Raw genomic sequence first — 27,551 nt, forward strand, 5'->3', positions numbered from 1 at the left:
CGGCCCTCCTGACCTCTGCCCATCGACCCGGGGGCCATCTCTGAGAGCTACCCCCCCTCCAGTGTCCCCTTTCCCCTCACCGTCTGATCAGAGATTCCCCTTTGATAATTACATACAATGTACAGCACAGAAACAGGCCATTCGGCCCATCTGGTCTATCCCGGTGTTTATGCTCCACACGAGCCTCCTCCCTCCCTACTTCATCTCCCCCTATCACCATATCCTTCTATTCCCTTCTCCCTCATGTGTTTATCCAGCTTCCCCTTAAATGTATCTCTGTTATTCACCTCAACTACTCCTTGTGGGAGCGAGTTCCACATTCTCACCACTCTCTGGATAAAGAAGTTTCTCCTGAATTCCCGATTGGATTTATTAGTGACTATCTTATATTTATGGCCCCTAGTTCTGGTCTCCCCCACAAGTGGAGACATCTTCTCTACGTCTACCCTATCAAAACCCCTTCATAACCTTAAAGGCCTCTATCAGGTCACCCCTCAGCCGTCTCTTTTCCAGAGAAAAGAGCCCCAGTCTGTCCAATCTTTCCTGATAGTTATAACCTCTCAGTCCTGGTATCATCCTTGTGAATCTTTTTTCCACCTTCTCCAGTGCCTCTGTATCCTTTTTATAATTGTAAACAATTTTACAACACCAAGTTATAGTCCAGCAATTTTATTTTAAAATAAAATTGCTGGACTATAACTTGGTGTTGTAAAATTGTTTACAATTGTCAACCCCAGTCCATCACCGGCATCTCCACATCCTTTTTATAATATGGAGACCAGAACTGTTCACAATACTCCAAGTGTGGTCTAACCAAGGTTCGATACAAGTTTAACAAAACTTACCCGGGGGAATCGGAGGTTTCCCCTTTAAAAATGGTCACTGCTTGAAGGGCCTGGCTTTACACGGTGGCAGGGTTACATCCCATAACCGGTTGTCACGTGACGACACAACTGGACCACACCCACATGCGGTCAGCGGGTTGGATCGGGAGGAACGCTGTCGACTAGCCCCTGGCCACAGGGAGGCGCTGGAGGGCACCCGTTCAACCCTGAGGGGGGACGTGGCCCCTAAATAGCGCACCCCTCCCAACAGATGCGTCGTGTCGGGACATCAATGGAGCCCATCGCACGTCTGAGTCTGATTTACACGACAGCTCGTGTTAGTACAAAGGAGACAGTCTGAGACTGATTTACACGACTGCTCCAGTGTTAGTACAAAGGGGACAGTTTGAGACTGATTTACACGACTGCTCGTGTTAGTACAAAGGGGACAGTCTGAGACTGATTTACACGACTGCTCGTGTTAGTACAAAGGAGACAGTCTGAGACTGATTTACACGACAGCTCGTGTCAGTACAAAGGGGACTGTCTGAGACTGATTTACACGACAGCTCGTGTTAGTACAAAGGGGACAGTCTGAGACTGATTTACACGACAGCTCGTGTTAGTACAAAGGGGACAGTCTGAGACTGATTTACACAACAGCTCGTGTTAGTATAAAGGAGACAGTCTGAGACTGATTTACACAACAGTTTCTGTTAGTACAAAGGAGACAGTCTGAGACTGATTTACACAACAGTTTCTGTTAGTACAAAGGGGAAAGTCTGAGACTGATTTACACGACTGCTTCAGTGTTAGTACAAAGGGGACAGTCTGAAACTGATTTACACAACAGTTTGTTCTAGTACAAAGGGGACAGTCTGAGACTGATTTACACGATAGCTCGTGTTAGTACAAAGGAGACAGTCTGAGACTGATTTACACGACAGCTCGTGTTAGTACAAAGGAGACAGTCTGAGACTGATTTACACGACAGCTCGTGTTAGTACAAAGGAGACAGTCTGAGACTGATTTACACGACAGCTCGTGTTAGTACAAAGGGGACAGTCTGAGACTGATTTACACGACAGCTCGTGTTAGTACAAAGGGGACAGTCTGAGACTGATTTACACAACAGCTCGTGTTAGTACAAAGGGGACAATCTGAGACTGATTTACACGACAGCTCGTGTTAGTACAAAGGGGACAGTCTGAGACTGATTTACACAACAGCTCGTGTTAGTACAAAGGAGACAGTCTGAGACTGATTTACACAACAGTTTCTGTTAGTACAAAGGGGACAGTCTGAGGCTGATTTACACAACAGCTCGTGTTAGTACAAAGGAGACAGTCTGAGACTGATTTACACAACAGCTAGTGTTAGTACAAAGGGGACAGTCTGAGACTGATTTACACGACAGCTCGTGTTAGTACAAAGGAGACAGTCTGAGACTGATTTACACAACAGTTTCTGTTAGTACAAAGGGGACAGTCAGACTGATTTACACAACAGCTCGTGTTAGTACAAAGGGGACAGTCTGAGACTGATTTACACAACTACACCAGTGTTAGTACAAAGGCGACAGTCTGAGACTGATTTACACGACAGCTTGTGTTAGTACAAAGGGGACTGTCTGAGACTGATTTACACAACAGCTTGTGTTAGCACAAAGGAGACAGTCTGAGACTGATTTACACAACAGCTCGTGTTAGTACAAAGGAGACCGTCTGAGACTGATTTACACGACTGCTTCAGTGTTAGTACAAAGGGGACAGTCTGAGACTGATTTACACAACAGTTTCTGTTAGTACAAAGGGGAAAGTCTGAGACTGATTTACACGACAGCTCGTGTTAGTACAAAGGAGACAGTCTGAGACTGATTTACACGACAGCTCGTGTTAGTACAAAGGGGACAGTCTGAGACTGATTTACACGACAGCTCGTGTTAGTACAAAGGAGACAGTCTGAGACTGATTTACACAACATCTCGTGTTAGTACAAAGGGGAAAGTCTGAGACTGATTTACACAACAGCTCGTGTTAGTACAAATGGGACAGTCTGAGACTGATTTACACGACAGCTCGTGTTAGTACAAAGGGGACAGTCTGAGACTGATTTACACGACAGCTCGTGTTAGTACAAAGGAGACAGTCTGAGACTGATTTACACGACAGCTCGTGTTGGTACAAAGGGGACAATCTGAGACTGATTTACACAACAGCTCGTGTTAGTACAAAGGAGACAGTCTGAGACTGATTTACACAACAGTTTCTGTTAGTACAAAGGGGACAGTCTGAGACTGATTTACACAACAGCTCGTGTTAGTACAAAGGGGACAGTCTGAAACTGATTTACACAACAGCTCATGTCAGTACAAAGGAGACAGTCTGAGACTGATTTACACGACAGCTCGTGTCAGTACAAAGGGGACAGTCTGAGACTGATTTACACGACAGCTCGTGTTAGTACAAAGGGGACAGTCTTAGACTGATTTACACGACAGCTCGTGTTAGTACAAAGGAGACAGTCTGAGACTGATTTACACGACAGCTCGTGTTGGTACAAAGGGGACAGTCTGTTACTGATTTACACGACAGCTCGTGTTAGTACAAAGGGGACAGTCTGAAACTGATTTACACAACAGCTCGTGTTAGTACAAAGGGGACAGTCTGAAACTGATTTACACAACAGCTCATGTCAGTACAAAGGAGACAGTCTGAGACTGATTTACACGACAGCTCGTGTCAGTACAAAGGGGACAGTCTGAGGCTGATTTACACAACAGCTCGTGTTAGTACAAAGGGGACAGTCTGAGACTGATTTACACGACAGCTCGTGTTAGTACAAAGGAGACAGTCTGAGACTGATTTACACGACAGCTCGTGTTGGTACAAAGGGGACAGTCTGTTACTGATTTACACGACAGCTCGTGTTAGTACAAAGGGGACAGTCTGAGACTGATTTACACGACAGCTCGTGTTAGTACAAAGGGGACAGTCTGAAACTGATTTACACAACAGCTCGTGTTAGTACAAAGGGGACAGTCTGAGACTGATTTACACGACAGCTCGTGTTAGTACAAAGGAGACAGTCTGAGACTGATTTACACGACAGCTCGTGTTAGTACAAAGGAGACAGTCTGAGACTGATTTACACGACAGCTCGTGTTAGTACAAAGGAGACAGTCTGAGACTGATTTACACGACAGCTCGTGTTAGTACAAAGGAGACAGTCTGAGACTGATTTACACGACAGCTCGTGTTGGTACAAAGGAGACAGTCTGAGACTGATTTACACGACAGCTCGTGTTAGTACAAAGGAGACAGTCTGAGACTGATTTACACGACAGCTCGTGTTAGTACAAAGGGGACAATCTGAGACTGATTTACACGACAGCTCGTGTTAGTACAAAGGGGACAGTCTGAGACTGATTTACACGACAGCTCGTGTTAGTACAAAGGAGACAGTCTGAGACTGATTTACACGACAGCTCGTGTTAGTACAAAGGAGACAGTCTGAGACTGATTTACACAACAGCTCGTGTTGGTACAAAGGAGACAGTCTGAGACTGATTTACACAACAGCTCATGTTAGTACAAAGGGGACAGTCTGAGACTGATTTACACGACAGCTCGTGTTAGTACAAAGGAGACCAAATTTGAAGACAATACTAAAATAGTGCATGGGAAACAATTCTGAGGCCCAAAGGAATTTATGACGGGAAGTTGATATGATGGAGGAATGGGCAAAAAAGGGAGAAGGTACATTTTAGATGAAATAAAATTAAGAATTAAACTTTCACTGGGGTGGAACAGCAGAGGGAATTGGGGCTCGAGGCTCACAAGGCATTAAGAGCAGCAGCTCTAACGGATAAGGCCATAAAAAAACACTGATGAGATACCGGGTTTTATGGCCAGAGGCGTAGAATATAAAAGTCCAGATGTAATTGTGAATCTGTATAGAAAGAAAGTCTTGCATTTATATATCGCCTTTCTTGACCTCAGGACATCCCAAAGTGCGTTAGAATCAGAGAAAATTTAAGGCACAGAAGGCGGCCGTTCGGCCCATCATGTCCGCACCGGGCGAAAATGAGCCACCCGGCCTAATCCCACTTGGTCCGTAGCCCTGTAGGTCGCGGCATTTCAAGTGCACGTCCAGGTACTTTTTAAATGAGTTGAGGGTTTCTGCCTCTCCCACCCTCTCAGGCAGTGAGTTCCAGACCCCCCACCACCCTCTGGGTGAAAAATATTCTCCTCAGCTCCCCTCTAATCCGTCTACCGATTATTTTAAATCAATGCCCCCCTGGTTATTGACCTCTCTGCTAAGGGAAATAGGTCCTTCCTATCCACTCTATCTCGGCCCCTCAGAATTTTATATACCTCAATTAAATCTCCCCTCAGCCACCTCTGTTCCAAAGAAAACAACCCCAGCCTATCCAATTTTTCCTCATAGCTAAAATACATGAAGTGTAGTCACTGTTGTAATGTAGGGAAACACGGCAGCCAATTTGTGCACAGCAAGATCCCACAAACAGCAATGTGATAATGATCAGATCATCTGTTTTTAGTGATAAATATCGGCCCCAGGACACCGGGGAGAACTCCCCCCTGCTCTTCTTCCAATAGCGGGCCGTGGGATCTTTTACGTCCACCCGAGAGGGGCAGACGGGGCCCTCGTCCGAAAGACGGCACCTCCGACAGTGTGGCACACCCTCGGTACCGGCACTGGGAGTGTCGGCCTGGATTACGGGGCTCGAGTCTCTGGAGTGGGGGCTCGAACCCACGACCTTCTGACTCAGAGGCGAGAGAGGAGAGACCCTGAGCGACGACTGACATGGACACAGTTTACAACAACTGTGGTAAAACCACAGATTCACTCGGATGCCGTCTGGAATACTCAAAAAAATTGAGTTGGTTCCATCAGAACAGAGGAGATTACGGGGTGATTTGATGGAGATGTTTAAAATTATGAAAGGATGGGATCGAGTAGATAGAAACAGATTGTTTGCAGTGATTGAGGGGGTTTAGAACAAAGCAATGTAGATATAAGATTAAAGTGAAGAGATTTAGGACAGAGAGCAGGAGAAACATTTTCGCACAGAGGGTTGTGAGGTTGTGGAATGCACTCGCAGAGTTAGTGATTGAAGCAGAGACCATGTCAACATTTAAGGATGATGTGGAGATGCCGGTGATGGACTGGGGTTGACAATTGTAAACAATTTTACAACACCAAGTTATAGTCCAGCAATTTTATTTTAAATTCACAAGCTTTCGGAGATTTTCTCCTTCCTCAGGCAAATGTTTTTGACATTTGCCTGAGGAAGGAGAAAATCTCCGAAAGCTTGTGAATTTAAAATAAAATTGCTGGACTATAACTTGGTGTTGTAAAATTGTTTACAACATTTAAGGATGGATTAGATAGGTGGTTGAAGGAAAGGGGGAATAACAGGATAAGGGGACATGGAATTAGGACCACTGCTCATGTGGAAGACAAACACCGATGTTTCTGTGGTGTCATTTCAATGGGACTCGGGTTTGACACAATACAAGTTTAGCTGTGGTGTTGAGTGGAGAGAGTTTCACACTGACCCCCTGTAATTGGAGTGGGAATCATCTTTAACCTTTAACCTTGGGGGTCACAACACCTAATCTTCTCTCCTGCTCCAATAAACAATTGGGGAATTCTTTGCTTCTGCACTTTACGTCATCTCTTCCCCCTCATCCTCCCTGCACCATCATTCTCTCTCTCTCCATCCTCATTCTCTCTCTCTCCATCCTCATTCTCTCTCTCTCCATCCTCATTCTCTCTCTCTCCATCCTCATTCTCTCTCTCTCCATCATTCTCTCTCTCTCCATCATTCTCTCTCTCCATCCTCATTCTCTCTCTCTCCATCCTCATTCTCTCTCTCTCCATCCTCATTCTCTCTCTCTCCATCATTCTCTCTCTCTCTCCATCCTCATTCTCTCTCTCTCTCCATCCTCATTCTCTCTCTCTCTCCATCCTCATTCTCTCTCTCTCCATCCTCATTCTCTCTCTCTCTCCATCCTCATTCTCTCTCTCTCTCCATCCTCATTCTCTCTCTCTCTCCATCCTCATTCTCTCTCTCTCTCCATCCTCATTCTCTCTCTCTCCATCCTCATTCTCTCTCTCTCCATCATTCTCTCTCTCTCCATCCTCATTCTCTCTCTCTCTCCATCCTCATTCTCTCTCTCTCTCCATCCTCATTCTCTCTCTCTCTCCATCCTCATTCTCTCTTCCCATCATTCTCTCTCCCCATCATTCTCTCTCTCCATCCTCATTCTCTCTCCATCATTCTCTCTCTCTCCATCATTCTCTCTCTCCCCATCATTCTCTCTCTCCCCATCATTCTCTCTCTCCATCATTCTCTCTCTCCATCATTCTCTCTCTCCCCATCATTCTCTCTCTCCCCATCATTCTCTCTCTCCCCATCATTCTCTCTCTCCCCATCATTCTCTCTCTCCCCATCATTCTCTCTCTCCCCATCATTCTCTCTCTCCCCATCATTCTCTCTCTCCCCATCATTCTCTCTCTCCCCATCATTCTCTCTCTCCCCATCATTCTCTCTCTCCCCATCATTCTCTCTCTCCCCATCATTCTCTCTCTCCCCATCATTCTCTCTCTCCCCATCATTCTCTCTCTCCCCATCATTCTCTCTCTCCCCATCATTCTCTCTCTCCCCATCATTCTCTCTCTCCCCATCATTCTCACTCACCCCATCATTCTCTCTCCCCATCATTCTCTCTCTCCATCATTCTCTCTCTCCATCATTCTCTCTCTCTCCATCATTCTCTCTCTCTCCATCCTCATTCTCTCTCTCTCCATCATTCTCTCTCTCTCCCCATCATTCTCTCTCTCTCCCCATCATTCTCTCTCTCCATCATTCTCTCTCTCTCCATCATTCTCTCTCTCCATCCTCATTCTCTCTCTCTCCATCCTCATTCTCTCTCTCTCCATCCTCATTCTCTCTCTCTCCATCATTCTCTCTCTCCCCATCATTCTCTCTCTCCATCATTCTCTCTCTCCATCCTCATTCTCTCTCTCCATCCTCATTCTCTCTCTCTCCATCATTCTCTCTCTCTCCATCATTCTCTCTCTCTCCATCATTCTCTCTCTCTCCCCATCATTCTCTCTCTCCATCATTCTCTCTCTCTCCATCATTCTCTATCTCCATCCTCATTCTCTCTCTCTCCATCCTCATTCTCTCTCTCTCCATCCTCATTCTCTCTCTCTCCATCATTCTCTCTCTCCCCATCATTCTCTCTCTCCATCATTCTCTCTCTCCATCATTCTCTCTCTCCATCCTCATTCTCTCTCTCTCCATCATTCTCTCTCTCCATCCTCATTCTCTCTCTCCATCATTCTCTCTCTCTCTCTCTCACTCGTCCTCTTTCTCTCTCTCTCTCTCTCATCCTCTCTCTCTCTCTCTCTCGTCCTCTTTCTCTCTCTCTCTCTCGTCCTCTTTCTCTCTCTCTCTCTCTCTCATCCTCTCTCTCTCTCTCGTCCTCTTATTCTCTCTCTCTCTTATCCTCCCTCTCTCACGATCGAAGTACTGCATCGAATTGGCTGATTTAAAAAGATAAATAAATTAAGCAAACGTCCCGTGTCATCACTCATGGTAAATCCAATGTTACGCTGGCCGGGAGCCCGCAGATATTGTGGCCCTGGTATTATGACCGGGTTAACTGCTGTTGGGGAGGGAAGTTTGCTAGAGTGGCACATGCTTGTAAATTCCTGGCGCCAGGTCAGGGAAAAACCAGCGGGAATTGACTGGCTTTCTTTCTCTTCGAAAAATACTTTTGACACATTGAAGTGTGACAGAGGCAAGAAATATGGAACATATGGTCATGCGTTCGAGCCCCAGTACTGAGGGAGTGCTGCACTGTCGGAGGAGCTGTCTCTCGGATGAGACGTTAAACCGAGGCCCCGTCTGCCCCTCTCAGGTGGACGTAAAAGATCCCACAGCCACTAATTTGAAGGAGGAGAGTGGGGGAGTGTCCTGGGGGCCAATATTTATCACTTAAACAGATAAATCTGGACATTATCTCGTTGCTGTTCGTGGGATCTTGCTGTGCGCAAATTGGCTGCCTACATTACAACAGCGACTGCACTTCAAGAAGTACCTCATCGGCCGTCCTTGGGACGTCCTGAGGTTGTGAAAGGCGCTATATAAATGCAAGCTCGTTCTTTTTAAAGAGTTGCACGTCACGGCGCAGTTGCAGGGTGAGGCCAGTAGGCAGCGCCATTGAGCAAGGTTTTGAAGTCTCTCTCCCAACCCTGCCGCCATCTTGTGTGTCAAAAGAAAATGGAGCATGGACGAGGCAACGGCCAACTTACTCAAACTATTATCAAAACTTTACACAGCCAATTCCTGTCCCTCATACTTCACACCTCACAAACACATACCGATTTCTAGATCACCATTTATATCTAAAAAGCATAAAGAAACAAAGGCAGCCATTTGCATCGTGCTGACATAACCCTCCAGTGAAAGAAAAACATCAGGGCCACAATATCTGCGGGCTCCTAGTTAATCGTCCCACACACAAAGCCAGGGTTTTGCTCTCCAGCTCTCGAGCACCAAGCGTGACCCAGTGTTTACTTAACGTTAATTATGACTTGCAAGCTTAAAAGGGACACACACACACACACACACACACACACACCCTACGTTTTAGCAGCAGAATACTACGTCACATCTGGCATAGTGCAATGTGCCAACTGCCTTGTGCCCAGTACACATCTGTCACAACCTGCTGGTGTCACACTTTGAAATGATCTTAAATTAAACAAATCTTTGGAAATTCTCCACCCCAGAGGGCTGTGGGTGCTCAGTCGTTGAGCATATTCAAGGATGTGATGGATAGATTTTTGGACTCTAAGGGGAATCAAGGGAAATTGCAGTTGAGGTCAAAGATCAGCCATGATCTGATTGAATGGATGAGCAGCCAAACGTCACAACTGTGAGCAATGCCACGGGACGTCGGCTGGTGGGCCAAAATGAAAACGATTAACACACGGAAATGCTGGGAATGCGCCTGTGTCTGAGGAAGGGAAAAGGCAGGGACATGTCTCCGTTTCTCCTGCCCTTTACCTCATCACCGGAGAATTTAAGTGGAATCTGCCACCTGATCTGAAGAGGAGGTGGTTCCAGAGGAAGAGCCCATCTCTGGTGGAGGTTTGGGGGGAGCAGGAGTGGGGACAGGTGTCGACACACAAGGAGGGGAGGGGGAAGAGGGCGGATTCAGGGCCGATGGGCAGGGGTCGGAGAGGCCCCTCCAGGTCACCGAGCTGTCAACAGAGGTCAACAGACTAGAACTGGCCGGAGGTGGTCTCACTGAGAAATCTCTGGGGGGGAGAGTGACTGACCCTCGGGGGGGTGGGGACACTCAGTGACTGACCCTGGGGGGGTGGGGACACTCAATGACTGAGCCTGGGGGGCTGGGGACATTCAGTGACTGACCCTGGGGGGTGGGGACGCTCAGTGACTGACCCTGGGGGGGTGGGGATATTCAGAGACTGACCCTGGGGGGGTGGGGACACTCAGTGACTGAGCCTGGGGGGGGGGGGGGGTGGGGACATTCAGAGACTGACCCTGGGTGGGGGATGGGGACACTCAGTGACTGACCCTGGGAGGGGGGGTGGGGACATTCAGAGACTGACCCTGGGTGGGGGGTGGGGACACTCAGTGACTGACCCTGGGAGGGGGGGGTGGGGACATTCAGAGACTGACCCTGGGACGGGGGGGTTGGGGACACTCAGCGACTGACCCTGGGACGGGGGGGGTGGGGTGGGGACACTCAGTGACTGACCCTGGGGCGGAGGGGGGTGGGGACATTCAGAGACTGACCCTGGGACGGGGGGGGGGGGGGGTGGGGACACTCAGTGACTGACCCTGGGTGGGGGGTGGGGACACTCAGTGACTGACCCTGGGAGGGGGGGGGTGGGGACATTCAGAGACTGACCCTGGGACGGGGGGGTTGGGGACACTCAGCGACTGACCCTGGGACGGGGGGGGTGGGGTGGGGACACTCAGTGACTGACCCTGGGGCGGAGGGGGGTGGGGACATTCAGAGACTGACCCTGGGACGGGGGGGGGGGGGGGGTGGGGACACTCAGTGACTGACCCTGGGACGGGGGGGTGGGGGGACACTCAGAGACTGACCCTGGGACGGGGGGGGTGGGGACATTCAGAGACTGACCCTGGGACGGGGGGGGGTGGGGACACTCAGTGACTGACCCTGGGACGGTGGGGGGGGGGGACACTCAGAGACTGACCCTGGGACGGGGGGGGGGGTGGGGACATTCAGAGACTGACCCTGGGACGGGGGGGGTGGGGACACTCAGTGACTGACCCTGGGACGGGGGGGGGTGGGGACATTCAGAGACTGACCCTGGGACGGGGGGGGGTGGGGACACTCAGAGACTGACCCTGGGACGGGGGGAGGTGGGGACACTCAGTGACTGACCCTGGGACGGGGGGGGGGTGGGGACACTCAGTGACTGACCCTGGGACGGGGGGGGTGGGGACACTCAGAGACTGACCCTGGGACAGGGGGGGTGGGGACATTCAGAGACTGACCCTGGGATGGGGGGGGGGGGTGGGGACATTCAGAGACTGACCCTGGGACAGGGGGGGTGGGGACACTCAGAGACTGACCCTGGGAGGGGGGTGTGGGGACATTCAGAGACTGACCCTGGGACGGGGGGGGGGGTGGGGACACTCAGTGACTGACCCTGGGAGGGGGGGGTGGGGACATTCAGAGACTGACCCTGGGACGGGGGGGGTGGGGACATTCAGAGACTGACCCTGGGACAGGGGGGGGTGGGGACATTCAGAGACTGACCCTGGGAGGGGGGGTGGGGACATTCAGAGACTGACCCTGGGACGGGGGTGGGGGGGGTGGGGACACTCAGTGACTGACCCTGGGACGGGGGGGGTGGGGACACTCAGAGACTGACCCTGGGAGGGGGGGTGGGGACACTCAGAGACTGACCCTGGGAGGGGGGGTGGGGACACTCAGTGACTGACCCTGGGACGGGGGGGGTGGGGACACTCAGCGACTGAGCCTGGGAGGGGGGGTGGGGACACTCAGAGACTGACCCTGGGACGGGGGGGGGTGGGGACACTCAGAGACTGACCCTGGGACGGGGGGTGGTGGGGACACTCAGTGACTGACCCTGGGACGGGGGGGGGTGGGGACATTCAGAGACTGACCCTGGGACGGGGGGGGTGGGGACACTCAGAGACTGACCCTGGGACAGGGGGTTGGGGACATTCAGAGACTGACCCTGGGATGGGGGGTGGGGGGTGGGGACATTCAGAGACTGACCCTGGGACGGGGGGGGGTGGGGACACTCAGTGACTGACCCTGGGAGGGGGGGTGGGGACACTCAGTGACTGACCCTGGGAGGGGGGGGTGGGGACACTCAGTGACTGACCCTGGGAGGGGGGGTGGGGACACTCAGTGACTGAGCCTGGGAGTGAGGACAGTCAGTGACTTGTAACATGACTTCCTGTTTCCCTTGTGACTTAACTTCCTCTTTCCATCGAGGAAGTGTTTGTCCCAGATTGTCAATACTTTATATAATTCTTTGCTTACATAGAAACATAGAAAATAGGAGCAAGAGTAGGCCATTCGGCCCTTCGAGCCCTGCTCCGCCATTCAAAATGATCATGGCTGATCGTCTAACTCAGTACCCTGTTCCCGCTTTTTCCCCATATCCCTTGACTCCCTTCAGCATTAAGAAATATATCGATCTGCTTCTTGAATACATCTAATGACTTGGCCTCCACTGCCTTCTGTGGTAGAGAATTCCACAGGTTTACCACCCTCTGAGTGAAGAAATTTCTCCTCATCTCGGTTCGAAATGGCATACCCCGTATCCTGAGACTGTGACCCCTGGTTCTGGACTCCCCAGCCATCGGGAACATCCTCCCTGCATCTAGTCTGTCTAGTCCTGTTAGAATTTTACATGTTTCGATGAGATCACCTCTCATTCTTCTAAACTCTAGTGAATATAGGCCTAGTCGACCCAATCTCTCCTCATACGTCAGTCCTGCCATCCCAGGAATCAGTCTGGTAAATCTTCGTTGCACTCCCTCCATGGCAAGGACATCCTTCCTCAGATAAGGAGACCAAAACTGCACACAATACTCCAGATGTGGTCTCACCAAGGCCCTGTATAACTGCAGTAAGACATCCCTGCTCCTGTACTCAAATCCTCTTGCAATGAAGGCCAACATACCATTCGCCTTCCTAACTGCTTGCTGCACCTGAATGCTCGCTTTCAGCGACTGGTGTACAAGGACACCCAGGTCTCTTTGCACCTTCCCTTTTCCCGATCTATCACCATTCAGATAATAATCTGCCTTTCTGTTTTTACAACCAAAGTGGATAACCTCACATTTATCCACGTTATACTGCATCTGCCATGTTCTTGCCCACTCACCCAACTTGTCTAAATCATATTGGAGCCTCTTTGCATCCTCCTCACAGCTCACATTCCACCCCAGCTTTGTGTCATCTGCAAACTTGGAAATGTTACATTTAGTTCCCTCATCCATATCATTGATATATATTGTGAATAGCTGGGGCCCAAGCACTGATCCCTGCGGTACCCCACTAATCACTGCCTGCCACCCGGAAAAAGATCCGTTTATTCCTACTCCCTGTTTCCTGTCTGTCAACCAATTCTCAATCCATGCCAGTATATTCCCCCCAATCCCATGTGCTTTAATTTTGCACACTAACCTCTTGTGTGGGACCTTATCAAAAGCCTTCTGAAAATCCAAGTACACCACATCCACTGGTTCTCCCCTATCTATTCTACTAGTTACATCCTCAAAAAACTCCAGTAGATTTGTTAAGCATGATTTCCCTTTCATAAACCCATGCTGACTTTGTCCAATCCCGTTAATGCCTTCCAAGTGTTCTGTTATCACATCTTTTATAATAGACTCTAGCATTTTCCCCACTACTGATGTTAGGCTAACTGGTCTGTAATTCCTTGTTTTTTCTCTCCCTCCTTTTTTAAATAGTGGGGTTACATTTGCCACCCTCCAATCTTTAGGAACTGTTCCAGAGTCTATAGAATTTTGGAAGATGATCACCAATGCATCCACTATTTCCAGGGCCACTTCCTTTAGTATTCTGGGATGTAGATTATCAGGCCCTGGGGATTTGTCAGCCTTTAGCCCCATTAATTTCCCTCGCACTATTTTTTTTTACTAATACTGGTTTCCTTCAGTTCCTCCCTCTCACTAGACCCTTGGTTCCCTAATATTTCTGGGAGGTTATTTGTGTCCTTTGTGAAGACAGAACCAAAGTATGTGTTTAATTGTTCTGCCATTTCTTTGTTCCCCATTATAATTTCCCCCATTTCTGACTGTAAGGGACCTACATTTGTCTTCACTAATCTTTTTCTCTTGACATATTTATAGAAGCTTTTACAGTCAGTTTTTATGTTCCCTGCTAGTTTACTCTCATACTCTATTTTTCCCCTCTTAATCAATCTCTTTGTCCTTTTCCTGAATTCTTAACTGCTCCCAATCCTCAGGCTTGTTGCTTTTTCTGGCAATTTTTTATGTCTCCTCTTTGGATCTAATACTATCCTTAATTTCTTTTGTAAGCCACGGTTGTGTCACCTTTCCTGTTTTATTTTTGCACCAGACAAGAATGAATAATTGTTGTAATTCCTGCACACGTTCTTTAAACATTAGCCATTGCCTATCCACCGTCATCCCTTTTAGTAAAGTTCCCCAATCTATCATAGCCAACTCACACCTCATACTTTCGTAATTTCCTTTATTTAGGTTCAGGACCCTAGTTTCGGATTCAACTACTTCACTCTCCATCTTAATGAGGAATTCTATCATGTTATGATCGCTCTTTCCTAAGGGACCCCGCACAACAAGATTGTTAATTAATCCTTTCTCATTGCACAATACCCAGTCTAGGATCGCCTGTTCTCTAGTTGGTTCCTCAATGTATTGGTCTTGCTTAGATTTCCAAATTCCACTACCGTTCATCTACGTTTGCATAAAGGTTATTACAATAATTCTTTTTATATGTTAAAAGTATTGCCAAACTTCCTGTATAATACAGGAAGTGATGGAAGACGTCTCTCTCAACACAGATGGAGCATTGGGTCGGCAGGCCGGCGGCTTATGGCATTGGTTCCAGTTCAGATTTGAGGTTGTCCCCAACCTCACGTTATCTCCCCACCCCCTGCTCCTCCCCCGAAGGTGCCGACTCTCGCGTTGACAGCTCATCCCTCCATTACGAGCCGAGCCCAATCCTCTCCTCGCCCAGCGTCCACAAGCGAGCTCCTTGCAACGAGGGGGCAGCACGGGAGCGGGAACCCCGCCTGATCTTTCAAGCCCACCTTCGCACCAGGGGGCGGCGAGGCCAATCGTAGCCCCTAATCGCAGGCCCAGCTGAGACCAGCCAGCTCGGCACGGACCGGGCCGATTCCCCGGTGTGTGTGGCTCTGTATCACACCAGGCAGAGGACATCCCCGACCAGGCTATTGATGGAATCTAACAGAATACTTTCAAACACATGGCTGGTGAACAAAACATGGGGCTATACGTACACGACACATACTGCCCGGTTGGAGTGCTGGACGCTACAGATTGTTCAAACACAACTTTGTCTGGTTTTCTTCTTTGCCCGAGGTGTCGGCTTTTGTGTATTTTGGCAGCACTTTCCAGGAAGTCGACTCGTGCCCTTTGCCACCTGCCGCGGGAAACCCCAACCCAACTTGGCTCTAGCAGTTTTGACTTAGTTTTGAGGGACGATCATCTGAGGCCCATTTGGTTATGATTGATCTGTTCACCAGGCCTGGCGATCGGCTACCAGGCCTGGCGATCGGCTACCAGGTCTGGTAACTCGTCCACATCCAGCCTGTTCCCGGTTGCGGTTGGAATTTCCGGGGTGGGGAGGTTGTGTGGGGGGGGGGGGGGGGGGGAGAAGGTCATGACCGGAAAGGTCATCTTTGCACAAGAGAAGTTTGGTTGACATATTCCAGGCATCCGTCACATGACATCGGTCAATACTGATTAAAAAAACCATCCGGGGTATGGACAGGGCAGTGAGGAGGAGGTGGGGTTGATTGATTGGACTGATTTGATTGGACTGATTTGATTGGACTGGTTTGATTGGACTGGTTTGATTGGACTGGTTTGATTGGACTGGTTTGATTGGACTGATTTGATTGGACTGGTTTGATTGGACTGATTTGATTGGACTGGTTTGATTGGACTGATTTGATTGGACTGGTTTGATTGGACTGGTTTGATTGGACTGGTTTGATTGGACTGGTTTGATTGGACTGATTTGATTGGACTGGTTTGATTGGACTGATTTGATTGGACTGGTTTGATTGGACTGGTTTGATTGGACTGGTTTGATTGGTTTGGTTTGATTGGTTTGGTTTGATTGGACTGATTTGATTGGTTTGGTTTGATTGGATTGGTTTGATTGGACTGATTTGATTGGTTTGGTTTGATTGGACTGATTTGATTGGACTGATTTGATTGGTTTGGTTTGATTGGACTGATTTGATTGGACTGATTTGATTGGTTTGGTTTGATTGGACTGATTTGATTGGACTGATTTGATTGGACTGATTTGATTGGACTGGTTTGATTGGACTGATTTGATTGGACTGGTTTGATTGGACTGGTTTGATTGGTTTGGTTTGATTGGTTTGGTTTGATTGGACTGATTTGATTGGTTTGGTTTGATTGGATTGGTTTGATTGGACTGATTTGATTGGTTTGGTTTGATTGGACTGATTTGATTGGACTGATTTGATTGGTTTGGTTTGATTGGACTGATTTGATTGGACTGATTTGATTGGTTTGATTGGATCGATTTGATTTGATTGGTTGATTTGATTGCATTGAATGGATTGATTTGGTTGATTCGATTGGTTTGATTGGACTGGTTTGATTGGACTGATTTGATTGGACTGATTTGATTGGTTTGGTTTGATTGGACTGATTTGATTGGACTGATTTGATTGGTTTGGTTTGATTGGACTGATTTGATTGGATTGATTTGATTGGTTTGGTTTGATTGGACTGATTTGATTGGACTGATTTGATTGGTTTGGTTTGATTGGACTGATTTGATTGGATTGATTTGATTGGTTTGGTTTGATTGGACTGATTTGATTGGACTGATTTGATTGGTTTGGTTTGATTGGACTGATTTGATTGGTTTGATTGGATTGGTTTGATTGGTTTGATTGGATTGGTTTGATTGGTTTGATTGGTTTGGTTTGATTGGATCGATTTGATTTGATTGGTTGATTTGATTGCATTGAATGGATTGATTTGGTTGATTCGATTGGTTTGATTGGACTGGTTTGATTGGACTGATTTGATTGGTTTGGTTTGATTGGACTGATTTGATTGGATTGATTTGATTGGTTTGGTTTGATTGGTTTGATTGGATTGGTTTGATTGGTTTGGTTTGATTGGACTGATTTGATTGGATTGATTTGATTGGACTGATTTGATTGGATTGATTTGATTGGACTGATTTGATTGGTTTGGTTTGATTGGACTGATTTGATTGGACTGATTTGATTGGTTTGATTGGATCGATTTGATTTGATTGGTTGATTTGATTGCATTGAATGGATTGATTTGGTTGATTCGATTGGTTTGATTGGACTGGTTTGATTGGACTGATTTGATTGGACTGATTTGATTGGTTTGGTTTGATTGGACTGATTTGATTGGACTGATTTGATTGGTTTGGTTTGATTGGACTGATTTGATTGGATTGATTTGATTGGTTTGGTTTGATTGGACTGATTTGATTGGACTGATTTGATTGGTTTGGTTTGATTGGACTGATTTGATTGGATTGATTTGATTGGTTTGGTTTGATTGGACTGATTTGATTGGACTGATTTGATTGGTTTGGTTTGATTGGACTGATTTGATTGGTTTGATTGGATTGGTTTGAATGGTTTGATTGGATTGGTTTGATTGGTTTGATTGGTTTGGTTTGATTGGATCGATTTGATTTGATTGGTTGATTTGATTGCATTGAATGGATTGATTTGGTTGATTCGATTGGTTTGATTGGACTGGTTTGATTGGACTGATTTGATTGGTTTGGTTTGATTGGACTGATTTGATTGGATTGATTTGATTGGTTTGGTTTGATTGGTTTGATTGGATTGGTTTGATTGGTTTGGTTTGATTGGACTGATTTGATTGGATTGATTTGATTGGACTGATTTGATTGGATTGATTTGATTGGACTGATTTGATTGGTTTGGTTTGATTGGACTGATTTGATTGGACTGATTTGATTGGTTTGATTGGATCGATTTGATTTGATTGGTTGATTTGATTGCATTGAATGGATTGATTTGGTTGATTCGATTGGTTTGATTGGACTGGTTTGATTGGACTGATTTGATTGGACTGATTTGATTGGTTTGGTTTGATTGGACTGATTTGATTGGACTGATTTGATTGGTTTGGTTTGATTGGACTGATTTGATTGGATTGATTTGATTGGTTTGGTTTGATTGGACTGATTTGATTGGACTGATTTGATTGGTTTGGTTTGATTGGACTGATTTGATTGGATTGATTTGATTGGTTTGGTTTGATTGGACTGATTTGATTGGACTGATTTGATTGGTTTGGTTTGATTGGACTGATTTGATTGGTTTGATTGGATTGGTTTGATTGGTTTGATTGGATTGGTTTGATTGGTTTGATTGGTTTGGTTTGATTGGATCGATTTGATTTGATTGGTTGATTTGATTGCATTGAATGGATTGATTTGGTTGATTCGATTGGTTTGATTGGACTGGTTTGATTGGACTGATTTGATTGGTTTGGTTTGATTGGACTGATTTGATTGGATTGATTTGATTGGTTTGGTTTGATTGGTTTGATTGGATTGGTTTGATTGGTTTGGTTTGATTGGACTGATTTGATTGGACTGATTTGATTGGATTGATTTGATTGGTTTGGTTTGATTGGTTTGATTGGATTGGTTTGATTGGATTGGTTTGATTGGTTTGGTTTGATTGGACTGATTTGATTGGATTGATTTGATTGGACTGATTTGATTGGACTGATTTGATTGGACTGATTTGATTGGACTGATTTGATTGGATTGATTTGATTGGTTTGGTTTGATTGGTTTGATTGGATTGGTTTGATTGGTTTGGTTTGATTGGACTGATTTGATTGGATTGATTTGATTGGACTGATTTGATTGGATTGATTTGATTGGTTTGGTTTGATTGGACTGATTTGATTGGACTGATTTGATTGGATTGATTTGATTGGTTTGGTTTGATTGGTTTGATTGGATTGGTTTGATTGGTTTGGTTTGATTGGACTGATTTGATTGGATTGATTTGATTGGACTGATTTGATTGGACTGATTTGATTGGTTTGGTTTGATTGGACTGATTTGATTGGATTGATTTGATTGGTTTGGTTTGATTGGTTTGATTGGATTGGTTTGATTGGTTTGGTTTGATTGGACTGATTTGATTGGATTGATTTGATTGGACTGATTTGATTGGATTGATTTGATTGGTTTGGTTTGATTGGACTGGTTTGATTGGACTGATTTGATTGGACTGATTTGATTGGACTGGTTTGATTGGACTGGTTTGATTGGACTGGTTTGATTGGACTGATTTGATTGGATTGATTTGATTGGTTTGATTGGACTGGTTTGATTGGACTGGTTTGATTGGACTGGTTTGATTGGACTGATTTGATTGGACTGATTTGATTGGACTGGTTTGATTGGATTGATTGGACTGGTTTGATTGGTTTGGTTTGATTGGATTGATTGGATCGATTTGATTTGATTGGTTGATTTGATTGCATTGAATGGATTGATTTGGTTGATTCGATTGGTTTGATTGGTTGGTTGGGTTAGGTTTGGTTTGGTTGGTTTGATTAGTTAATAACACACAGGGTTTCCAGCTCCACGACACAGGGGACGAGACTCCTTCATGTTTCTGGCTGCACTCTGGTGGTGATGGACATCTCGCGGTCTCTCCCCCACACTCACCTCCAGCCGGTGGACGATCTCGGTGATGTCGTCGGGCTGACTCTCCAAAGTCTTAACCGCCAAGAATTCTCCTCGCTCGTAATAAATTATAACGCTCCCCGGAGACAAGGTCCAACCAATCACGTCCCTGCAGGAGCAATTCAACACCACCACACGTAACTTCTGGTCAAGAAGGACCACAAACTCATTGGAGATGCCCAGAACGCACTCGGCTTCCTGGGGGGAGAAGGCCCGTCGGGCGGTGACGTTCCAGACCAGGGCCCCAGGGCTGTGGAGCTCGGGGGCGCGGCTGCCCTTCAGTTTCTCCTTCTTCTTGGTGGGCAGAGAGATGATGGCCGCCAGCTTGGAGGAGGAGGAGTCCAGGGGGGCGGTGGTGACGAAGTTGTCCGCCAGGTCCCTGAGGTACTCCTGGCGCGTGCGGGTGGCCATGGTGTGGAACTTTTCCGACTTCTCCGCCGCGTTCTCCGCATTGATCAGCTTGGCCAGCAGGAACTCCCGGAAGTTGGCCAATTTGGGAAAGGTGACGCCCTTCTGGAAAGAGGGCCCGAACTCAGGAACGTCTTTCGACCGGGTGACTGCAACGCTGGAAAGAAAAGGAACTTGCATTTATAGAGGGCCTTTCACCACCTCAGGACGTCCCAAAGCCCTTTACAGGAAACACGGCAGCCAATTTGCGCACAGCAAGATCCCACAAACAGCAAAGCGATAAATGACCAGATATTCTGTTTTGGACGTTGGCTGCGGGATGAATATTGGCCCCAGGACGCCGGGGAGAACTCGCCCTGCAGACGGGGCCCTCGGTTTAACGTCTCATCCGAAAGACGGCACCTCCGACAGTGCAGCACTCCCTCAGTACTGGCACTGGGAGTGTCGGCCTGGATTATGGGCTCACGTCTCTGGGACTCGAGGCGAGACTGCTACACCAGATTAAAAGCAAGGCACGGGTCAGGGATGAAGGCGGAAGTAAGTTCGGGAAGTCTTCAATCAGCAAAGGTTCCATTTATTGTTCCTAATGACATTTTTTGTTGTCTGTTTCTTGGTAATGCAGAAGGAATTCCCTCACACGTTTACAAATCCCTCCGGCCTCCTCCACCTCCTCCAGCCTGAGACCCCCGCACGGGCTCTTGCAGCACCGTCCCAGGCATGGTAAGCCGCCCCGGACTTCACTCCAGGGCAGAGCCTTTCGGCCTCCTCCAGTGTCAGTTTGGCTCAACTGGTAGCACTCTACGCTCTGTGGGATCGAGCCCCCGCCCCAGGACTTCAGCCCATTTCCCAGGCTGATAATCCCAGTGTCAGTACTGAGGGAGTGCTGCACTGTCAGAGGTGCCGTCTTTCCGATGAGACGTTAAACCGAGGCCCCGTCTGCCTGTTCAGGTGGATGTAGAAATCCCATGGTAGTATTGAAAGAAGAGCAGGTACCTGTAGGAGACCTGTACTCTCGGCGCCTGTAGGAGACCTGTACTCTCGGCGCCTGTAGGAGACCTGTACTCTACGGACCTGTAGGAGACCTGTACTCTACGGACCTGTAGGAGACCTGTACTCTAGGCGCCTGTAGGAGACCTGTACTCTACGTACCTGTAGGAGACCTGTACTCTACGGACCTGTAGGAGACCTGTACTCTAGGCGCCTGTAGGAGACCTGTACCTACGTACCTGTAGGAGACCTGTACTCTAGGTACCTGTAGGAGACCTGTACTCTAGGTACCTGTAGGAGACCTGTACCTACGTACCTGTAGGAGACCTGTACTCTAGGTACCTGTAGGAGACCTGTACTCTAGGTACCTGTAGGAGACCTGTACCTACGGACCTGTAGGAGACCTGTACTCTAGGTACCTGTAGGAGACCTGTACTCTAGGTACCTGTAGGAGACCTGTACCTACGGACCTGTAGGAGACCTGTACTCTAGGCGCCTGTAGGAGACCTGTACTCTAGGCGCCTGTAGGAGACCTGTACTCTAGGTGCCTGTAGGAGACCTGTACTCTAGGTACCTGTAGGAGACCTGTACTCTAGGCACCTGTAGGAGACCTGTACTCTAGGCACCTGTAGGAGACCTGTACTCTAGGCGCCTGTAGGAGACCTGTACTCTAGGCGCCTGTGGGAGACCTGTACTCTAGGTACCTGTGGGAGACCTGTACTCTACGTACCTGTAGGAGACCTGTACTCTTGGCACCTGTAGGAGACCTGTACCTACGGACCTGTAGGAGACCTGTACTCTAGGTACCTGTAGGAGACCTGTACTCTACGTACCTGTAGGAGACCTGTACTCTAGGTACCTGTAGGAGACCTGTACTCTAGGCGCCTGTAGGAGACCTGTACTCTAGGCGCCTGTAGGAGACCTGTACTCTAGGTACCTGTAGGAGACCTGTACTCTAGGTACCTGTAGGAGACCTGTACTCTAGGCACCTGTAGGAGACCTGTACTCTACGGACCTGTAGGAGACCTGTACTCTAGGCGCCTGTAGGAGACCTGTACTCTAGGTACCTGTGGGAGACCTGTACTCTACGTACCTGTAGGAGACCTGTACTCTTGGCACCTGTAGGAGACCTGTACCTACGGACCTGTAGGAGACCTGTACTCTAGGTACCTGTAGGAGACCTGTACTCTACGTACCTGTAGGAGACCTGTACTCTACGTACCTGTAGGAGACCTGTACTCTACATACCTGTAGGAGACCTGTACTCTTGGCACCTGGAGGAGACCTGTACCTACGGACCTGTAGGAGACCTGTACTCTAGGTACCTGTAGGAGACCTGTACTCTAGGTACCTGTAGGAGACCTGTACTCTACGTACCTGTAGGAGACCTGTACTCTACGTACCTGTAGGAGACCTGTACTCTTGGCACCTGTAGGAGACCTGTACCTACGGACCTGTAGGAGACCTGTACTCTAGGTACCTGTAGGAGACCTGTACTCTAGGTACCTGTAGGAGACCTGTACTCTACGTACCTGTAGGAGACCTGTACTCTTGGCACCTGTAGGAGACCTGTACTCTACGTACCTGTAGGAGACCTGTACTCTTGGCACCTGTCGGAGACCTGTACTCTAGGCACCTGTAGGAGGCCTGTACTCTAGGCACCTGTAGGAGGCCTGTACTCTACGTACCTGTAGGAGACCTGTACTCTACGTACCTGTAGGAGACCTGTACTCTACGTACCTGTAGGAGACCTGTACTCTAGGCACCTGTAGGAGGCCTGTACTCTAGGCACCTGTAGGAGGCCTGTACTCTACGTACCTGTAGGAGACCTGTACTCTACGTACCTGTAGGAGACCTGTACTCTAGGTACCTGTAGGAGACCTGTACTCTAGGTACCTGTAGGAGACCTGTACTCTACGTACCTGTAGGAGACCTGTACTCTACGTACCTGTAGGAGACCTGTACTCTTGGCACCTGTAGGAGACCTGTACTCTAGGTACCTGTAGGAGGCCTGTACTCTAGGTACCTGTAGGAGACCTGTACTCTAGGTACCTGTAGGAGACCTGTACTCTAGGTACCTGTAGGAGACCTGTACTCTAGGTACCTGTAGGAGACCTGTACTCTAGGTACCTGTAGGAGACCTGTACTCTAGGTACCTGTAGGAGACCTGTACTCTAGGTACCTGTAGGAGACCTGTACTCTAGGCACCTGTAGGAGACCTGTACTCTAGGTACCTGTAGGAGACCTGTACTCTAGGCGCCTGTAGGAGACCTGTACTCTAGGTACCTGTAGGAGACCTGTACTCTAGGCACCTGTAGGAGACCTGTACTCTAGGTACCTGTAGGAGACCTGTACTCTACGGACCTGTAGGAGACCTGTACTCTAGGTACCTGTAGGAGACCTGTACTCTAGGCACCTGTAGGAGACCTGTACTCTAGGTACCTGTAGGAGACCTGTACTCTACGGACCTGTAGGAGACCTGTACTCTAGGCACCTGTAGGAGACCTGTACTCTACGGACCTGTAGGAGACCTGTACTCTAGGCACCTGTAGGAGACCTGTACCTACGTACCTGTAGGAGACCTGTACTCTAGGTACCTGTAGGAGACCTGTACTCTAGGCACCTGTAGGAGACCTGTACCTACGTACCTGTAGGAGACCTGTACTCTAGGTACCTGTAGGAGACCTGTACTCTAGGCACCTGTAGGAGACCTGTACTCTAGGTACCTGTAGGAGACCTGTACTCTAGGTACCTGTAGGAGACCTGTACTCTACGTACCTGTAGGAGACCGGTACTCTAGGTACCTGTAGGAGACCGGTACTCTAGGTACCTGTAGGAGACCTGTACTCTAGGTACCTGTAGGAGACCTGTACTCTAGGTACCTGTAGGAGACCTGTACTCTAGGCACCTGTAGGAGACCTGTACTCTAGGTACCTGTAGGAGACCTGTACTCTACGTACCTGTAGGACACCTGTACTCTACGTACCTGTAGGAGACCTGTACTCTAGGTACCTGTAGGAGACCTGTACTCTAGGTACCTGTAGGAGACCTGTACTCTACGGACCTGTAGGAGACCTGTACTCTAGGTACCTGTAGGAGACCTGTACTCTAGGCACCTGTAGGAGACCTGTACTCTAGGTACCTGTAGGAGACCTGTACTCTAGGCACCTGTAGGAGACCTGTACTCTAGGTACCTGTAGGAGACCTGTACTCCAGGCACCTGTAGGAGACCTGTACTCCAGGCACCTGTAGGAGACCTGTACTCTACGGACCTGTAGGAGACCTGTACTCTAGGCACCTGTAGGAGACCTGTACGCTACGGACCTGTAGGAGACCTGTACTCTAGGCACCTGTAGGAGACCTGTACCTACGTACCTGTAGGAGACCTGTACTCTAGGCACCTGTAGGAGACCTGTACCTACGTACCTGTAGGAGACCGGTACTCTAGGTACCTGTAGGAGACCTGTACTCTAGGTACCTGTAGGAGACCTGTACTCTAGGCACCTGTAGGAGACCTGTACTCTACGTACCTGTAGGAGACCGGTACTCTAGGTACCTGTAGGAGACCTGTACTCTAGGTACCTGTAGGAGACCTGTACTCTAGGTACCTGTAGGAGACCTGTACTCTAGGCACCTGTAGGAGACCTGTACTCTAGGTACCTGTAGGAGACCTGTACTCTAGGTACCTGTAGGAGACCTGTACTCTCGGTACCTGTAGGAGACCTGTACTCTAGGTACCTGTAGGAGACCTGTACTCTACGTACCTGTAGGAGACCTGTACTCTACGGACCTGTAGGAGACCTGTACTCTAGGTACCTGTAGGAGACCTGTACTCTAGGCACCTGTAGGAGACCTGTACTCTAGGTACCTGTAGGAGACCTGTACTCTACGTACCTGTAGGAGACCTGTACTCTAGGTGCCTGTAGGAGACCTGTACTCTAGGTGCCTGTAGGAGACCTGTACTCTAGGTGCCTGTAGGAGACCTGTACTCTAGGTACCTGTAGGAGACCTGTACTCTAGGTACCTGTAGGAGACCTGTACTCTAGGCACCTGTAGGAGACCTGTACTCTACGTACCTGTAGGAGACCTGCTGGGTGCAGGGATCGTGGACTTGTACCACGAGGAAGACATGCTGAAAGTGGGATCGGATGGTTTTTGGGGTGAATGGATCCGCACCGGGCTCCTGGAAGACGATCGTAACTATATCGTTGCCAATATGACGCTTTCGTAGCAGCTAGAAATACAAGAGAAGGAACGAGGATTAGGAAGAGAAAGATCACACACACCCAGGACACTGAACCCTCCCGACAGCTCAGACACCCGCCCTGCCTCAAGAAGCTTCCTTAATATATCTTAAAATATAAGAGACTGTTAGCTAAGATAGAAGCCCAAGGAATCGAGGGAAAAGTACGGACTTGGTTAGGAAGTTGGCTGAGCGAAAGGCGACAGAGAGTAGGGATAATGGGTAAGTATTCACATTGGCAGGATGTGACTAGTGGAGTCCTGCAGGGATCTGTCTTGGGGCCTCAATTATTCACAATATTTATTACCAACTTAGATGAAGGCATAGAAAGTCTCATATCTAAGTTTGCCAATGACACAAAGATTGGTGGCATTGTAAGCAGTGTAGATGAAAACATAAAATTACAAAGCGATATTGATAGATTAGGTGAATGGGCAAAACTGTGGCAAATGGAATTCAATGTAGACAAATGTGAGGTCATCCACTTTGGATCAAAAAAGGATAGAACAGGGTACTTTCTAAATGGTAAAAAGTTAAAAACAGTGGATGTCCAAAGGGACTTCGGGGTTCAGGTACATAGATCATTGAAGTGTCATGAACAGGTGCAGAAAATAATCAAGAAGACAAATGGAATGCTGGCCTTTATATCTGGAGGACCAGAGTACAAGGGGGCAGAAGTTATGCTGCAGCTATACAAAACCCTGGTTAGACCGCACCTGGAGTACTGTGAGCAGTTCTGGGCACCGCACCTTCAGAAGGACATATTGGCCTTGGAGGGAGTGCAGCGTAGGTTTACTAGAATGATACCCGGACTTCAAGGGTTAAGTTACGAGGAGAGATTACACAAATTGGGGTTGTATTCTCTAGAGTTTCGAAGGTTAAGGGGTGATCTGATCGAAGTTTATAAGATAATAAGGGGAACGGATAGGGTGGATAGAGAGAAACTATTTCCGCTGGTTGGGGATTTTAGGAGTAGGGGGCACAGTCTAAAAATTAGAGCCAGACCTTTCAGGAGCGAGATTAGAAAACATTTCTACACACAAAGGGTGGTAGAAGTTTGGAACTCTCTTCCGCAAACGGCAATTGATACTAGCTCAATTGCTCAATTTAAATCTGAGATAGATAGCTTTTTGGCAACCAAAGGTATTAAGGGATATGGGCCAAAGGCAGGTATATGGAGTTAGATCACAGATCAGCCATGATCTTATCAAATGGCGGAGCAGGCACGAGGGGCTGAATGGCCGACTCCTGTTCCTATATTCCTATATAAAATCCTAGTGTGTTAGAATTTTCCTTCCCTGATTACGAGACTCATATCACTGAGATCTGCTGGTGCTGTGGGATTGGAAGCTTTACTCTGTATCTAACCCGTGCTGTACCTGCCCTGGGAGTGTTTGATGGGACAGTGTAGAGGGAGCTTTACTCTGTATCTAACCCTGTACCTGCCCTGGGAGTGTTTGATGGGGCAGTGTAGAGGGAGCTTTACTCTGTATCTAACCCTGTACCTGCCCTGGGAGTGTTTGACGGGACAGTGTCGAGGGAGCTTTACTCTGTATCTAACCCTGTACCTGCCCGGGGAGTGTTTGACGGGACAGTGTAGAGGGAGCTTTACTCTGTATCTAACCCTGTACGTGCCCTGGGAGTGTTTGACGGGACAGTGTAGAGGGAGCTTTACTCTGTATCTAACCCTGTACCTGCCCTGGGAGTGTTTGATGGGACAGTGTGGAGGGAGCTTTACTCTGTATCTAACCCTGTACCTGCCCTGGGAGTGTTTGACGGGACAGTGTCGAGGGAGCTTTACTCTGTATCTAACCCTGTACCTGCCCGGGGAGTGTTTGACGGGACAGTGTAGAGGGAGCTTTACTCTGTATCTAACCCTGTACCTGTCCCTGGGAGTGTTTGATGGGACAGTGTAGAGGGAGCTTTACTCTGTGTCTAACCCTGTACCTGTCCCTGGGAGTGTTTGATGGGACAGTGTAG

At 48.1% G+C, this 27,551-nt stretch overlaps 1 protein-coding gene across 5 annotated transcripts in view; it reads right to left on the reverse strand.

Annotated features, from left to right (window-relative positions):
* The window catches only part of sipa1 (signal-induced proliferation-associated 1), a 98,916-nt gene that overhangs the window by 31,283 nt on the left and 40,082 nt on the right, over positions 1-27,551 (reverse strand). For all 5 annotated transcript variants that reach the window (XR_010958879.1, XM_067975604.1, XM_067975605.1 and 2 more), the window contains exons 7-8: positions 25,405-25,562; positions 19,916-20,498 (exon numbers count right to left, since the gene is read on the reverse strand). Coding sequence is in view for 4 of the 5 variants with exons in the window: in XM_067975604.1 (XP_067831705.1) it covers positions 19,916-20,498; positions 25,405-25,562 (741 nt within the window). In the remaining variant the exon portion in view is untranslated. The remainder of the gene's footprint in view (positions 1-19,915; positions 20,499-25,404; positions 25,563-27,551) is intronic.

Source organism: Heptranchias perlo, chromosome 43, assembly GCF_035084215.1.
Source record: "Heptranchias perlo isolate sHepPer1 chromosome 43, sHepPer1.hap1, whole genome shotgun sequence".
NCBI classification, from domain to species: Eukaryota; Metazoa; Chordata; class Chondrichthyes; order Hexanchiformes; family Hexanchidae; genus Heptranchias; species Heptranchias perlo.